This window comes from Trichechus manatus, unplaced genomic scaffold (genome assembly GCF_000243295.1).
Source record: "Trichechus manatus latirostris isolate Lorelei unplaced genomic scaffold, TriManLat1.0 scaffold00038, whole genome shotgun sequence".
NCBI classification, from domain to species: domain Eukaryota; kingdom Metazoa; phylum Chordata; class Mammalia; order Sirenia; family Trichechidae; genus Trichechus; species Trichechus manatus.
In genome coordinates, this window is record NW_004443974.1 from 12,291,898 (window position 1) to 12,309,454 (window position 17,557).

General features: G+C 53.6%; 1 protein-coding gene across 1 annotated transcript; it reads right to left on the reverse strand.

Moving 5' to 3' along the window:
* Positions 1 to 7,285: 7,285 nt before the first annotated feature.
* On the reverse strand, positions 7,286 to 17,337 carry AK1 (adenylate kinase 1). The gene is made up of 7 exons (XM_004375701.2): positions 17,266 to 17,337; positions 14,081 to 14,119; positions 12,459 to 12,494; positions 12,121 to 12,284; positions 11,285 to 11,401; positions 7,820 to 8,011; positions 7,286 to 7,525 (listed from the first exon to the last, which is right to left on the reverse strand). Exons 2-7 carry the CDS (start codon positions 14,085 to 14,087, stop codon positions 7,457 to 7,459), a joined length of 585 nt encoding a protein of 194 aa, XP_004375758.1. The 5' UTR covers positions 14,088 to 14,119; positions 17,266 to 17,337; the 3' UTR covers positions 7,286 to 7,456.
* Between the last annotated feature and the right edge of the window lie 220 nt (positions 17,338 to 17,557).

The following is a 17,557-nucleotide window of genomic DNA, read 5'->3' on the forward strand; positions in this document are numbered from 1 at the left end:
GCTTTGGTGATAGAAACAAAGCCGGAGATCGAATGATAGAATTTTGCAACACCAACAACTTCTTCATTGCAAATACCTTTTTTCACCAACATAAAAAGCAACTATACACCCGGACCTCACCAGATGGAATACACAGGAATCAGATCAACTACATCTGTGGAAAGAGACAATGGAAATCTCAGTATCATCAGTCAGGACAAGGCCAGGGGCTAACTGTGGAACAGACCATCAATTGCTCATATGCAACTTCAAGTTGAAGATGAAGAAAATTAGAACAAGTCCACAAGAGCCAAAGTATGACCTTGAGTATATTTCACCTGAATTTAGAGACTATCTCAAGAACAGATCTGATGCATTGAATACTAATGACCAAAGACCAGACTAGTTGTGAAATGACATCAAAGATATCATACATGAAGAAAGCAAGATATCACTAAAAAGATAGAAAAGAAAGAAAAGAACAAAATGGATGTCAGAAGAGACTCTGAAACTTGCTCTTGAACGTAGAGAAGCTAAAGCAAAAGGAAGAAATGGTGAAGTAAAAGAGCTGAACAGAAGATTTCGAAGGGCGGCTCGAGAAGAAAAGTATTATAATGACATGTGCAAAGACCTAGAGTTAGCAAACCAAAAGGGAAGAACATGCTTGGAATTTCTCAAGCTGAAAAACTGAAGAAAAATCCAAGCCTTGAGTTGCAATATTGAAGGATTCTACAGGGAAAATATTAAACAACACAGGAAGCATCAAAAGAAGATAGAAGGAATATACAGAGTCACTGTACCAAAAAGAATTGATTGACATTCAACCATTTCAGGAGGTAGAATACGATCAAGAACCAACGGTGTTGAAGGAAGAAGTCCAAGCTGCACTGAAGGCATTGGCGAAAAACAAGGCTCCAGGAATTGATGGAATACCAACTGAGATGTTTCAACAAACAGATGCAGCACTGGAAACTCTCACTCATCTATGCCAAGAAATTTGGAAGACAGCTACCTGGCCAACTGACTGGAAGAGATCCATATTTGTGTCCATTCCAAAGAAAGGTGATCCAACAGAATGTGGAAATTATCAAATAATATCATTAATATCACACATAAGTAAAATTTTGCTGAAGATCATTCAAAAGTAGGTGCAGCAGTACATTGACAGGGAACTGCCAGAAATTCAAGCCAGATTCAGAAGAGGACGTGGAACAAGGGATATCATCCCTGATGTCAGATGGATCTTGGCTGAAAGCAGAAAATACCAGAAAGATGTTTACCTGTGTTTTATTGAGTATACAAAGGCATTTGACTGTGTGGATCATAACAAATTATGGATAACATTGGGAAGAATGGGAATTCCAGAATACTTAATTGTGCTCATGAGGAACCTGTACATAGACCAAGAGGCCATCGTTCAAACAGAACAAGGGGATACTGCATGGTTTCAAGTCAGGAAAGGTGTGCATCAGGGTTGTATCCTTTCACCATACTTATTCAATCTGTATGCTGAGCAAATAATCCAAGAAGCTGGACTATGTGAAGAAGAATGCAGCATCAGGATTAGTGGAAGACTCATTAACAACCTTCGATATGTAGATGACACAACCTTGTCTGCTGAAAGTGAAGAGGACTTGAAGCACTTATTGATGAAGATCAAAGACTACAGCTTTCAGTATGGATTTACACCTTAACATAGAGAAAACAAAAATCTTCACAACTGGACCAATAAGCAACATCATGATAAACGGAGAAAAGATTGAAGTTATCAAGCATTTCATTTTACCTGGATCCACAATCAACGCCCATGGAAGCAGCGGTCAAGAAATCAAATGATGCATTGCATTAGGCAAATCTGCTGCAAAAGACCTCTTTAAAGTGTTAAAAAGCAAAGACATCACTTTAAGGACTAAGGTGCGCCTGACTCAAACCATGGTGTTTTCAGTTGCCTCATACGCATGCAAAAGCTGGGCAATGAATAAAGAAGACTGAAGAAAAAGTGATGCCTTTGAATTGTGGTGTCGGCGAAGAATGTTGAATATAGCATGGACTTCCAGAAGAACAAACAAATCTGTCTGGGAAGAAGTATGGCTCCTTAGAAGCAAGGATGGCAAGACTTCATCTCACGTACTTCAGATGTGTTATCAGGAGGAGCCAGTCCCTGGAGGATATCATGCTTGGTAAAGTAGAGGGTCAGCGAAGAAGAAGACCCTCAATGAGACAGATTGACACAGTGGCTGCAACAATGGGTTTAAGCATAACAATTGTGAGGATGGCGCAGGACCAGGCAGTGTTTTGTTCAGTTGTACATAGTGTCACTATGAGTCAGAACTGACTCCGCACCGCCTAACAACATACACTGATGACTCCACCCAAGCTTCAGACCCTTGGATGTACAACGGGCATCTTGAACCTCACACATCCCAAACTGGACTCTACTCTTCTCCTGCAAACTGCTCCTGCCTCCGCCTCTCCATCGCAGACCATGGCATCTTCCTCCTTTCATTGCTCAAGCCTTAGAGTCGACCTTTACTCTTCCTCTCACACTTTCATCCAACCCACCAGCAAATCCTGTCGGATCCTTCTTCAAATTCCCAGTGTACACGGAATCTGGCCACTTCTCACCACCCCATAGCTACCACCTTAGTCCAAGCCACCAGCATCTCTTGGAATATTGCAGTCAATTCCTCAGTGATCTCTCCTTGCTTCCACCCTCCCCCTCCCCTTTCTCCACACTACAATGGGATCCTGTTAAAACTGAGTCAAATTCCATCCCTCATCTGCTCAACACTCTCCCCTGGAAACCATCTCACTCGGAGTAAAAGCCAAATTCCCTCAAATGGCCAATGGGGCTCCCCGTGGCCCCTCTCCAGCCTCATCTTCTGTCTTCTTCCCCTCGCTCACTCCACTCCAGCCATGTTGGCCTTTTTGCTGTTCTTTAAATGCACTAAGCATACGCCCACCTCAGGACTTTGCACTTACTGTTCCCTCTCCCTGAAACACTCCCCACTTACACAGTCTCAGGGATTCTCCTTCATCCTTTAAGTATCTGATTATATGTCACGTGATCAGTCAGATCTTCCCTGACCATTGTATTTAAAATAATCCTGCCCCCACCAGCAATTTGCCCTCAGGGCCTGTATCAAATCTGACACACTATATATTGTTCATTTATTTTGTATGTCTCCCTCTCTAGAATGGAAGCTCCACGAGGGCTAGGGCTTTGCTTTGATTACTGCTGAATCCTCATCACTTAGAATAGGCGTTCAATAAATGCTTATGGAATAAATGAATGGGCTTAATCACTGGGCTACACATTCAAGATTTCATAGTTTATGATTCTGATTCCTCAGGGTGTGAATGTTGGGAGCATTCTGAGCCCAGACACAGGGTCTCTGAAGAGGGGAAATGACTCTCTGAGGGCACAGAGCAGTCACACGGGTCAGTGGCTCCACTGGTCACTACTCCGTTATGGAAGAGTGGGTCCCTCAAAGTCGCCTTCTCTTTCCCCGTGGAAGGGGCTCTGATACCTGGCAGCCTCCAAATCCTTGGTGATGTTGGCATTCCTGATGAAACTTGCTCCCCAAAATCTGAAGAGCCCATGAGGAACACCTAGGAGGCAGAAGGGATTCCACTGGACTAGGGTTCTAGAATCTCTAAGTTGTAAGGACTTCAAGTTTATAGAAGGGCAAACTGAGGCCCAACATGGGGAGGGACTCACCCAGCACTCCATAAGTCATGGTGAGCAACACAGGCAGGAGACCCAGCAGCATTACCCCAGGAGGGGAGCAGAACCAGAGGAGGATGCAGGGGTCCAGCCCTGTGCCCCTGCCTCGCTGTGTGACCTGGGACAAGACACAACCTCTCTGGGCCTGCTTCCCCAGAGAGGGAGCCCTGTGCTCTCAGGCTGCGCATGTCCCATAGGGCTCCTGCCCCCCCCACCTCTCCGAAGCCCCCCCATCGAGGAGCCGCCAGGCCTTCCTGTTTACTTGCAGCCCCTCTCGCGGCTGGGAGGCGGCAGCCTTGGCCTCCTCTGCTCCCTGCTTCCTTCCTCTCCCACTTCAGCACCTCCGGCCCAAGCCCTTGGGGCCCCTCGAGGCCAAGACATGGGGGTGCAGTCCAGGGGCGCATCTGAGGCCACCACTCCTCTCAGGCCCCAAGGTTATAGAGGCACTAATCCTGCCGACTGGTTAGAAAGTTCCAGCACATTGGGAGAAGCCGCTGCCTTGAGTGTCATTAGAGATGAAGAGGGTGTGACAGCATCGACCTTCTCAGACCCAATGTCACGTCACGCCCACTTGTCAGCTCACCAGTGGGAGATGAGCCACACACTGACCCTGGAGATGGCCCTACATCCACAACCCCTCCTCCCCGCCCACACCCCGGGCTCCCCGCTGTGGTCCTCTCTCTGTGAGCAGCAATTCTCCATGAGCTACTCAAGTGTGGTCCTCAGGCAGCAATCTGGGCATCACTGGCCCAACCCAGACCTGCTGAATCCCAACCTGCTTTTTAACCAGACTCCCTGGTGATTTGCGGGTGCCTTAAAGCTGGAAGCGCAGCAGATCTGACCAGCCGACCGGTTTTAAAACCCTTCATGAGCATTGCCTATCAGGTATTCTTGACCCAAATGCTTAACCTGCAACTATGAAGCCTTTTGCAACTAACTTCCAGTTTAGAGGAGATTCAGGGGATGGAAGGGCAAGTTAAAGAACATCACGAGGAAGCAACAGACAGATCCGGAAGGAGGAATTTTCTGCAGGACAACTGGTTCTTTCACAGACCAACGTAATTTAAAAAAAAGGTGGGGGGGGGGGCAGGGAGGAGGAAGCTCTTCTAGATTAAAATACAACCAAATGCAATGTGTGGTCATAGATTGCAATACGTTAAGACACATTTTATGGACAACTGGGAAAATTTGCATATGGACTGAGTATTAGCTATTATGATATGTACTTGGGCTGGCATTCAAGGCCCTGTGAGTCCGGCCCCTACCTGCTGCCATGCTTGTCTCTTGCTGCTGCATGCCACCTGCTGCACCCCCCAGCCTGCATGCCAGCACCCAGGAGGTCTCAGCCCTCCCTACAAAAAACACATGCTCTCTACCTCTACAGCTCTGCGTAGCTATTTCCTCTGCCCTTCCATGCTCTCTGTCTTATGGCGAACTCCTAGGTATCTTCAAGGCCCCACTCCAGAGCTCCAGCTCAAGGAACCTCCCACCTGCCAGGATCTGCTCTGAGTACCGTGCACTGAGCTACCTAGACTGGTCTCAATTGTATAGGTCAGATGGACCCAAATCACAGTGAGTTAGGGGCCTCTGAGCTTCTGTCTCACCACCAAGGGCCTAGCACACAGTAGGTACTCAGGCAATGTTTGCTGAATGAACAAACACGCACAGAGAGAACTTTCAACAGAAGGTTTATGGTGGCAAGGATGGGATGGCAGTTTACAAGAGCTTTCAAATGTTATGTTTTTAATTTTCAGCAAAGAGGATACGTGTGTGTATGCATACATTATATATATATACATGTATATGTATATGTGTGTGTGTGTTTAGCAAAATGTATTTTTAGGTCAATAAAGAAAGTTATTCTGTGGTGAATAGTTTGGATCAGCTTAGGTTTTTCATAAACTGAACATGCCTGAATTAGTAAAGTTACAAAAAAAAAATAATAATGATAATTTTGCCAGGTAGATTTCTCTAACTCATTATAAGCTTTGACTTTTTTTCCCACTAATCCTCATGCTGAGCCTCAAACAACCTTGAGAGAGAAGGTGTGTGCGTATGAGAGAGTGTATGTGGTATGGTGTGTATGTGTGGTATGGGGTATGTGTGTTCGGGGCGTGTGTGTGGTATATGGTGTATGTGTGTGGTATAGGGTGTGTGTGCTTGTGGTATGGAGTATGTATGTGGTATATGGTGTATGTGTGTGTGGTGTGGTGTGTGTGTGTGTGTGTGTGGTAGAGGGTGTGTGTGTACATGTGTTTTTGCCCAGTTCAACAATATCAAGACCCAGAAGTGGAGGCAACTTAAAAGATGTCACAGAATTAGGGTTCCTGATCTTGCTGTTTCCCCGCCTGCCCCAGGCTGATGAGAGGAGCAGGTGAGTTATGGCCTTCACCCTACACCCCTCTCGGGCAGGATGGCTCACATGGTCTGGTGGGTCAGGGAGGACCCCACTGTGGCCACTCCCCACCCCTCACACAATGATGCCTGCCTTCTCCTGTCTTGCCTGGAATATCATTTATTGATTCCATGTTCTCCTTTCAATAGACTCACCTTGTATAACTTAAATAGATTTATTTAAAAGGAACCTTTAAACCACTAATGGAAATGGAAAACCAGCCCCACTTGCCATAAACAGAAGAGGAGTAAAACGAGCACAATCAACCTCAAAAGGCAGGATTTCATTCCAGTCAGGGTGTGGCTGCTGAAGGCAAAGCTGCGGCCAGCTCACTTGGCTTTAAAGGGAGACCAGCAGGGGTTGACGAGGTGTTAAGGATACATGAGCACCATGTTGAACCTCCTCCATGATGAGGTCAAACAGTGAAAGAGAATAGAAAAGGAAGATTGTTCTCCCTGGGGGAGAACACCAACTCCCACAGGGTGTGAGAACTGACAACCCACACCCTTTGCTCAGGGCGTTCTCATCCTAAACTTGAGGAGCAGATGGGGAGGGTCAGTGAGCCCATTTTACAGATTTGGAAATGGGCTCAGAGAGGGCAGGTAGTGATCTGTCCAGGGTCACACAAAGGGATTCCTTCAAGTCTCACCGCCTCAGGGAGGCTACCCATGACCATGACCCCTCATTCAATCACCAGGACCTTTCTGAGACCCTCAGAGCATCTTGTACCAAGGGTAAGTGGACACCAATTCACAGCCACTTGGCCCAGGAAGCCCAAAGGGCAGGAGGAAAGTACATCATCGACTTCACTGTGGCCCAGGCCCCAACAGGGGCTAGGTACAGAGTAACTGCTCAGGAACAAAGGATGAGAAAACAGGCTCAGACAGATGAGGGTTCAGGGCCAAGGTCACAAAGCGAGGATGCAGAGGAACCCAGGCTGGGGCCCAGCTCTGCCTGACCCCGAGACCCCGAGAGCAAGGACCAGCCTCTCGGTCACTGCTGGATCCCAGATGTAGCGCAGTGGGGGCTTCCTCTGCAGCTAGAGGAAGGGCAGCTGTCGAAGGTGGGCAGAGGGGCCCCTAGGAGAAACGGCAGGGCGGGGGGCTAGGGGTGCAAGGAGGGGGCAGGTAAACCATGTGCATCAACTCAGATTGGAAGCAAAGAAAAAGGAGTAAAACCAAATGTCCTTGGAAATTCCTTTAGTGCTTGGCTGTCCATGAAAACAGGATAAAGTAGCTTCCTCTGTCTGTGCTCCAGCCGGGTAGGGTGGAGGCGCTGGGCTTGGGCCAGGACGGCCTGGAGTCAAGACAGGGATGGGGCAGGACTCTGAGCTGAGGAAGAAGCTCCAGGCTTTGCTACTTCATGGCATCCAGATGGGTGCAGACCTGGGAGAAGACATTGTCCACCGAGCCTTCAGCATTGACCTGTGGGGGAGATGGGCCATGAGGGACGAGATGCCTGGGAGGGCTTCCTACAGCCCCATGCTGGGGAGGGCTGGGTGGGCCCCATGAGGCAGGAAGAGGGACCAGCAGACCTCCCTGCAGAGGCCAGGCCTGGCACCCCAAGCCCAGCCAGAGTAGACTGCAGCCCCTCATTAAACCAGTGGGGAAATCGAGGTCCAGAGAGGATGGCTGGCCCAAGGCCATTTAGTAAGTTGAGGCTGAGCCAGGTGACAGCCCAGGTTTGGGGGCTCCCCTTAGACAAGCGGATGGGCGCACCTTGCGCACAATGCCACGTTTCTCATAGAAGGCAATGACAGGTTCTGTGGCTTTGTAGTAGGTCTCCAACCGCTTCTTGATGGTCTCTTCATTGTCGTCCACACGTCCACTGGTCTCCCCACGCCTCAGGAGCCTCTTGGTCATGGTCTCGGGGCCTGCGTCCACATACAGCAGCAGCGTGGGCTGTCCAATCTGCGGGTGGGGCACCAGTCACAAGGGCTCGATTCCTGCCCCTTGGGGCCACCTCCTCCCCATTTCCCACTAATGAGGCCCCACTTGAGGCCCACTCAGACTTTTAATCCCCTCTCCAAGGCAGCCTGAAGGGCTGTTCTAAAACTAAGCTGCCCTGCCACTCTCCTGCTCAAATCTCTGCCGTGGCCCCCCGGTGCCCTCAGGCGAAAGTCCAAACTCCTTACTTTGAGGAGGGCCTGCATGGTCAGACCCTGCCCTCCCCATCTCAAGCCACTTGCTCCTTCGCTCTCCTTGCTTCAGCCACACTGACTTCCTGTCTGTTCTAGGCTCTCAGCAACCTCCTTCCCATGCCAGGCTTTTACTCAGGCTGTTCCCTCTACCAGGAACCCTCACCTTCACCTCAATACCAACCACTCTCCTTCATTCAGCTCAAATCTCACTTCTTCAGGGCGGTCTTCCCAGATGCCACCCCCCTCCCCCTAACATGTTCTTCCAGCCCCTTTACTTCTCCCTCGAGCATGTCTCAGGAGGGCTTCTGGTTATTTCATGCCCCTCTCCCCAGCCAGGCTGGGGTTCCCTGAAGGCAGGGAGGCGTTTGTCTTACACTCCACGGTGCTGGATAGTGACTTGGCAAAGGAATGAGGGACGAATGAAGGGGTGGGGGGCTGCAGAGTTCTGAGGGGTTCTCAACAATGTCATTGGAATCATGCGTCATCCCCAGGGAGGACTTAGAAGGGTAAGGCGAAATATGCACCACCACCCCCCACAGGCCCCTACCCAGGCTTGCCTCTATACGGAAGCCAGAGAGGGCGGCCCCTTTCCTCTGCCTGACCGCGAGTCCCAGAGAGCAGGGGCCTTGCCTCTCAGTCACCACCAGATCCCCAGTCCTGGCCCAGCCTGAGCCAGGCAACACCTCGTTTGAGGAAGGGTCCTGGGACTTCCATGAGAGGTAGGGGAGGGGTGGCTGGCGAAAGTGAGCAGAGCCACCCATGGCTGCAAGGCCTCAGGATTGAGGTCAGGCCCTCCTACCCCTCCCCAACTATATCCATTGGTCCCCAAGAGCAGCTACCCCAGACCCCACGTCCAGCCCTGACATGCTGCCTTGGCAGGGGCTTGGCAAGCAGAAGCCTGGCCTCTGGCGTCAGGCTGGCCTGGGCTCCATCCAGTCTCACCTCTGCCTCTCACCAGCTGTGTGTCCGACCTTGGATAAGCCACTTGCCCTTGCTGAGTCTTCACTTCCTGGGTTGTAAAAAGAGCCTAACTCCCATCCCCATCTCCTGGGTAGTTAAGGATTTGGGTGCTTCCATCTTACAGATGAGGTGAGTAGCAGAGCAGGGCCTGGACCCAGCAGTCTGACCTCAGCCCCACGCCACCAGCCTCATCACCCTCCATCAGCAGCTGAGCTCCCCTAGGGCACAGACTCACAGTCTCTGATTCATCTGAGTCCCCAGGACCCAGGCACAGTAGGCTCTTTGCATATCAAGGATAGCTAACGTCTCAGCCCCAGGCAGAGGTATGGAATCCACGAGATCTAGCTGAGCCTCTGGGCTGGGAATCCTGAGCAGAGGTTCTGGCTAAGGGGCATCAGGACAATGAGCATCGAGCCTGGGGAGTCCATGCTGGGCACTGGCTATGCCCAGGAAAGTTCTGCGCCCCTTATCCAGGCCAGCAAGGCACAACAACCCCCGGGCAGGCCCTTCCTCCGTCGGTGAGGCCTTGGTGCCCCCTAGTGTCCAGAGCCAAGAACACCTGCTGCCCAGACCCTTGGAGACCACGGCCGGCCTGGGCCCTGTGCCGAGCCCATCGCCCTCAGTCGCACCCGCAACAGCCCAGGAGGGATGGGGACTTTCACTAACCCCATTTTTCAGATGCGGCTCTGAGGCTCAAAAGTGATGTCACATAGCCAGTCCGTGTGGGCCAGGACAATATGTCCCTTGGGGCTGCCTGGCCCCTGACCATGGGACCATGGCTTTCTGGTCTGAAGAAAGCCCAGCCAACCTCCACTGCATAGATAGGGAAACCAAGGCCCAGAGCAGGGCAGACATTTTCTTGAGGTCATGCAGCCACTTAGAGGTCAAGAAATACAATCTCCTGCCACTGGATGAGGCTTGAAGCTATGGCAGCCCAAAGACAGCCCCAGCCTTGCAGAGATGGGGAGTGGAGACAGCCCAGGGTACAGGGAGGGTCTGGCCCTTCCCCAAGCCCACTGGATGCCCAGTCCTTCCTGCGAAGGTCCTTCCTGGTCCTTCTGCCAGGAAGCCCTCCCTGAGCACCCCCCCCACCTCGCTGACCTCTCCCTCCTATGCACTTGCAGCCCTGCCTGTGTCCCCACCATGGCCTTGTGACACCAGAAGTATGCATGAGTGTACGTGTGTACATGTGCATGGAAGTGTACGTGTGTGTGCCCGTACGCATGTGTATGCTGGTGTGTATGTATGTATGCACCTGTGCAGATGCATATGCATGAGTGTGTCTGTGCACATATTCCCGTATGCATGTGTGTGAGCTCTGTGTGCACTATGTGTACCTACGTGCACGTGCATATGTGCAGGCTACATGTGTATGCCCATGCAAGGTGCCTCCTCTGTGGAAGGTTTTCCTGGCGGGTGCCCATTCTAGGAAGCTCAGAGCCATAGTCCCTCAAGGCTTACTCTTTTCTGCCAGACTTCTATGGTCTCTGGAAGGAGACCAGACTCCTCTCTCTGGTACTTAAGGTCTCCAGCCGGGCCTGAACCTCCCCCTCCCACTTCACCCCCACATCACCCCCGAGTGCCCCTCCCCGCACCTTCTGTTCTCTCCGCATTGGCCCTTTACCTTTCCGGCCCTATCCATGCTGTTCCCTGCTCCTCTACCTGTGTGTTTATGGGGTGCCAAACCCCACTCTTGAAGGGTGCATCTCTCTAATCCCCACAGCTACCCCTCAAGGCAATTGTGACTTGTCTCTCCTCATTTTGCAGATGGGGAAGCTAAGGCTCAGAGAGGTGGAATGACTGGCCCAAGGTCCCAAGTGGTTGAGCTGGAACCTCAGCCCAGTTCTGTGAACTCCCCAGATTGTTGCTTCCCCTTCTATGCTTCTTCCTCCAGTAAGTCTTCCTTGGTTTCCCCTCCTTACCCGCATACTTTCCTCTCCCCCTCCCCCCAAGGAATCAGTCTCTCTCTCTTTCTCTGCTCAGCACTCCCACAACTCTGTCTGGCCACCACAGCAGCCTCCACCTGGCTGCCCTGCATCACAGTTCCCCGAAGGCTGACCCCCCACTCAGGTTTATGCCTTACCCGCCGCTCAAACTCTTCTCCCTGCTGCACCTCTCGTGGGTAGCCGTCAATCAGGAAGCCTTTGGAAGTATCTACTTTGGCAACCATGGCATCTCGGAGCATGTCCAACACTGTCTCCTGGGGTTGCAGCAAAAGGGAAGGGGCCATGAGCCTGTCTTCGCCATCCCTCCTCCAGGCCTTTGCTTGGGCTGGTCCCGCTACCTGGAAGCCCTCACCCTGTAACAGACGTCTAAACAAGACTCCCTGTCCAGGAAGCCTTCTCCGAACCTTGAAGCCTGTCGGTGACTGATCGATTGATTGATTGGGTCATTCATTCATTCAACAATATTTACTAAGCACCCTCCCCCCCTGCCCCGGCCCCAGCCAGCTCCTGTCCTGGGCCCTGAGGACATAGCTGTGAACAAAAGAGGCCTTCCTGGCCCTCAGAAAGCTCACAGTCTGATGAGGGGACAATTATACAGTTGATTTGTCAATTTCCAAGCATGACAGGCTGTATGGGCAAAGAAGGGTGCTACTGGAATATAAAATGGGGGGGAGGGTCTTGGAGGTCTGAAAGCTGAACTAGAAGGGAGTTTGGTGAGTGTGAGGAACAGAAAAGCCCGGGTGAAGAGTGAGGGGAAAGTTGGCAGCGTGAGGCTGAAGGTCAGCAGGGCAGGGTCCTACAGGGCCTTGGAAGCCTCTGGAAGAAACTTTCTGCCAAGGGTAATAGGGAGTACAGGAGGGTTCAGAGCAGGCAAGGTCGTGATCAGCCCTGCCAGTGTGTCATGGGCTTTGATCACTCATGTCCATTCAGGCCACCCTTACACCCTACCCCCAGCCCACCAGGGCCCACTCACCAACGGCACAAGTTGCCCCTTCTCCATGATTTCTGACAGCATCTTGCCCCTGGCCGAACCTGAGTTGACCTCAGCCCGTAGGAGGTCCCCGGTGGAGAGGTGGGTGTAGCCGTACTTCTGGACAATCTTCTCACACTGAGTGCCCTTCCCCGAGCCAGGCCCGCCTGCAAGCGCCCACCCATTCAGCGCTGAGAAATGGAGCCCTGGGAGGGACAGGGTCTGCCCGGGTCACCCATCCAGGGAGGGCCTAAGGTGCAGCCCCAGGCCAGGCTCCCACCAGTGCCTGCAAAGACCCCTCCTGCAGCACTGCCCTGCTGCACGGCCCGCCTTCGACTCACCCACCACAAAGACGATCTTGGTTGTTTTCAGCTTCTCTGTGGAAGAGAAAAGGGGAGCCCAGTTCAGTCACTTGCTTGACATAGAACCACAGGCATCTCGTGAGTACCAGGCCTAGGCTGGTCCCCAGCACCAGGGACAGACACAGCTCATGCTCCTGATGGGGAGGCAGACAAGTTACAGCCCAGAGTGTGCAGTGATGGGGTGAAGAAAGCCCAGAGGCTGGGAGAGGGCACAGGACCCAGTGAAGGCAAAGGCCCAGAGGTCAACCCTCATGGCCCCTCCCTGTGGGTAGCTGGACTGCAGGGTCAGATCACCTCTGGCCTTCATGTCTTCTTCACTGCGGAGGTCACCCAGCGCCGAGCAGCAGGCCCCCATGGTCCTGTTCTCCTGTGTCCCCAGTCCTTCCCCTCCCAGGCCCTGGCCCTGCCCATCACCAGCCTCCCAAGGCCAGCACTAATGTTGAGTTGGCAACCACAACATATGTTGCCATGGAGACGGTTGCTGGGGAGGAGGGCTGCGGTGGGCATGTGGAACACTTGCCCAGAGTCGGAGACAAGCTTACTTTCCAACATTCTGCCTCGCTGGCCCTTAGAACTCAGCGAGACCTCAGGTCCACTTGACAGAGGGAAACTGAGGCCTAGAGAGGCAGGGGCCTGCTCAAAGGGGTTGCAGAATCGGAACTGGAACCCAAGCCCCTCTTCCGGGGCCTTCTACTCAAGATTTTTGAAGCCCCAGTAAGTAGGGGACCGGCTAGATTCCACCTCACTATATGAGCTTAAGAAAGAAGCTCCTAGCCCCCTCTGGCTCTCTGCCTGTGCCCCAGTGAGGGGGTGGGCTTGGCAGCTCCCAGCATTCCTGACCACAAGGCTGGGGTCCCCAAGTCCTGGGCCTTAAGGGAGCCGTCACAGTCCGTGTGAAAGGCATGAACCTGGGGGCATGTAGAGAGGTCAGCCCCCCAGTGGTGGCTGATGTCCAGAGCCCCAGGGGTGGAAGGGTGACCACTGGCTTCAGGCACAGCAGTAGTCAGGACCCCCTGAACTCCTTTAAGAGCAGCCCCAACCAAGGCACAGTGCCAGGGACAGGACGGGTGTGCTGCCAGTGGCCGGGGATGGGCCCAGTCTGGGCTCTCTGCCCACCCATGTCTCCCTCCAGGTCCCAGCCCATAGGAGTTAGGAGGGTCCAAAGCATTCTCAACACCCACCCCTTTGGACGATAGGGAAACTGAGTCCCAGAGAAGGGCAGGACCTTTGCCTAGTGCTCATTAGGCTCCGCATTTTGAATACCTGTGGTGTCTCCCCAGGATGGGCCATCTCTCCCCATTGCCCACCCTCCCCGGAAAGAGGCAGGGAGTCTGAGCTCTATAAATACCAGCTTAGGAGTGAGCCGTGGGGCCCTCAGGAGGCTCAGGGAGGCCTCATCGATTCTAAAATTAATCTTGGAGAAGCCGAATCCTGTGAGAGGCCTCAGGAGGATGCTGGAGGCCCCAGACAGGCCCCCTCACCCCGGCAGATCAGCGTCTCCTCTAACTCCTCCCAGAATGCCTCACCAAGAGCACACCCTCTTTAGAGATGGGCACACTGAAGCCCTGGCAGTGAGTAGGGAAGGGGATGAGCCTCCATACCTGCCATTCTGCCGAGGTCCAGGGAGCCGAGTCAGCGCTCTGTAAGACAAGGACACAGGTGGGGTAGGTGAGGGGGATTCTACTCCCCTCTCACCTCTGCTTCCACCAAGTCATACCCAAAGCAGCAGGGTGTGGGCCAGGCCCCTCCACACACTCTGAGAGCAGAGAGGCCGCTGGGGACCAAGGAAGGTCCAAGAGGCTGAGTGACTTTGGAAAAGCCACCTTTCTGCTTTGTGCCTCAGTTTCCTCACCTGTTACAAGAGGGCAGCAATCCCCTCCCGTCCGCACCTACTCCCGTGGGAGGACCAAAGAGGGCGAGGCAGCCCTGAGGGGTGTGAAGAGCAACAAAGCAAAGGCCGAGCTGCTCCCCGCACAGCAACCAGGAAACAGACCATGGCCCACATCCTCGAACACCTCGACAACACTCCCCAGGGCCCACTCGTCACCTCCCTCATCTCTCTGGGCCTCGGTGTCTCCATCTGGAATGGGGTTTGGACAAGCATGCTGTAAGAGACACAGAGGCCCCAGGGGGAGTTATCTGTGGGAGCTGCTCACAGTTTCTAGAGCAGTAAACCCAGGAGCTCAGCCTATGCAGGGCCCAGCTTCCACCCTGCAGGCCCCTGCCCCTCTCACCACCTTGAGGACCTTGCTCCATGGCCCCCCTCCCCTATGCATGTAAATAAACACCAATCGCTCCTGCAGCCCCACCCTGTGCTTCCACAGCCCCTTCCAGCAAGGGCCCTTCCTATTGTCAGTCTTCGGAATTGCCCTTCACACACCTTTGACCTCTACTCCTTCACTCTCCACCTACCAGCCCTGCCCAAGGGCACCAGTGACCATCACAACCACTCTTGCCTGGACCCTCGACCCTCAGCCAGCGTTCCTTCTGCCAGGGACTTCCAACCCAGGCCTCTATTCCATCGTCTCATTCTTGGCTTCAGGCTCCAAGGACCTCCCCACCACTGTCCAGTCAGCCCAGGCCTCGCTTCCCAGTCCCATACGTCCACGGACCTTGGACAGGCCCCTGGAGCCCTTCAAACCCCTCAGACTGTGAACGGCTCCCTCACATCCCCAGCTCTGCATATCCAAGTCCAAACCCTCTACCTCCTAAACACCTCTCCAGTCTGTCTACGTCTCTCCTTCCTACTTCCTCGTTCCAAGCAGGGGGCCCAGGCCACAGTCCCAGCCTCCATATGGGTCTCCCTGCCTCCATACCTCACTGGCAATCTGTAGGATTTTCTCTGTCAAGCATTAAACCACATTCACCAAACCAAATCCACTGCCATTGAGTCGATTCAGACTCATAAAGACCCTACAGGACAGAGTAGAACTGTCCCATAGGATTTCCAAGGAGCAGCGGGTGGATTCGAACTGCCAACCTTTTGTTTAGCAGACAAACGCTTAACCACTGTGCCACCAAAACCCCCTGTGCCACCAGGGTTCCTCAAACCACATTACTTGTCTGTTTAAAACCCTTTCAAGGTAAAGCCTGGGCCTCTTGGCATAGCTGACAGGGCCTGTGATTTGGCCCCTGCCATTCTCTCCTTATCAGCTGCACTTGAACTGCTTGGTTCTCCCTCACCTACCGTTATGATGTCCCACAACCAGGCTCCTGTTGATGTTGTACCCAATGCCTGGAAGCCTTTCCTCAACCAGCTCTTGTTTAGGACTCAGCTCAGGTGTTACCTCCTTCAGGAAGCCTTCCTGGCTTCTCACCACTCCTACACTGGTAGGTGTCTTCTCTGAACTTCCCCCAGCACCACACACTGTGTTATACTTCTCTGACTGTGGGCCTGTGTCCCCCACCAGACTGGGCCTGGCATGGGCTGAGCACAGAGCTAGGGGACCTCCTTCCATCCTCACAGTAGGCTTGGGAGGGCTGTGGGCTGGGGAGTCTACAGAGAAGGAACTGGGTCTCAGAGAGGAGGAGACACTCGCTCAAGGGCCTGGCTGGGGTTGGACTCAGGCCTGCGTTTTCCACTGGTCCAGAGCCTGGCACCTAGTAGGACTTTAAGCAGCTCTGCTGACTCTCCCTGTTGCTCATGGGGCATGAGTCATAGCTGTTTTCCTGCTGAGTGTGCTTAAGGAGGGGTAGAAGCTGCCAAGCGCCCCTTGGCGGCTGGCGAGGGAAGGAGGAGGGCCTCAGGGCCAGGGATGGTCTGCAGTGATGCCTTGGGGAGTGTCCTGGACCCCATCTTACCTCTCCAGTAACCTAAGCCCCTTTGCCCTCCTGGCACCTGCCACTTCCTTGGTCCAAAATAACTTGGGCCGTGAGGAGGCCTCACAGAGGCCAGGGGGCCAGGGTGGGGTTGAGCTACGGGCTCAGCACCCAGGCCTTATAAGGCCCACAGCTCAGGGCCCCAGCAACTCCTTGTATGACTGGGTGGTCTGCCGAGAGGTCTGGGGAGCCAAGGCTCAGAGGGACAGTAACTTATTCCCAGCCACAAGGCAAGGCCAGGGCAAAGCCCAGTGTCCCAGCTCCTGATCCAAGGCCAGGCTTCCCAGTGGTTGGTGACAGACTAGGGTTCAAACCCTAGCTCCATCACTCAGCTTTGTGACCTTGGGTAGCTGGCATCCCCTCTCTGGGCCTGCACCCCCAGACCGTCCTGCTGCTGTGAAAGAGTCTTGGGTGGGTAGCTGAACAGTGCTAACCCCAGGGCTCCCACAGAGCCCCCACCTTTCCAGGAAGCTGGGACAGAAAGCTCAATATCCAAGGGGCTTCCTGTACCCCAAGCCTCAAAGTCATATGACAGAATAGCCCCTCCGGGCACACAGGCTGCCCCTGCCCAGGTCCTTTGGGGCAGGGAGCCAGGCCACAGCCCGCCCTCCCCGGGCCCTGGCTGGGACGTGCCAAGGGCAGGGACCCAGAACCCCAGGAGTGCTTGTCAGGACAAAGGAGTGACTGTCTAGGAGGCTGGGAGGGGCTGCCACACACACACACACACACACACACACACACACACACACGGATCTACAAAGGCACACAGCGTGGCACAAATACCCAGAGTCTGTGGAATACAGACACTCAAAGACGCACAGATACAAACACAGACATACACAAAACCCATGGATACCCTGACACACACAAACACACCCTCTCCCTCCCCCGTCCCAGGTGCGGCTTCCTCACTTCCCGAATAGGCACGCACACACCCACACAGACACATACACGGGCACACACTGACCTGGGGAAGGGGTGCAGATAGGTGCCAGGGGCCAGTGTGTGCCCTACCCGTCCTCCGCTGGCTGCCGGCAAAGGCGACTATTTATAAGGCTGTCGGCGTGGCGCGCAGCATGCCGGGAGCCAGTGCTCCGTGATGGCAGGGAGAGAGGAAGGGAGGGAGGGAGAGCCAGCTGGGATGGGAGGGGTCTGGACCTGAGTGGAGCCTTGAAGGGAGGTGGGAGGTCAGAGCAAGGCTGGCACCCCCGCTGTGCACCCAACAGGTGGCTGTGCCTGTACACATGCACCGCACTTCA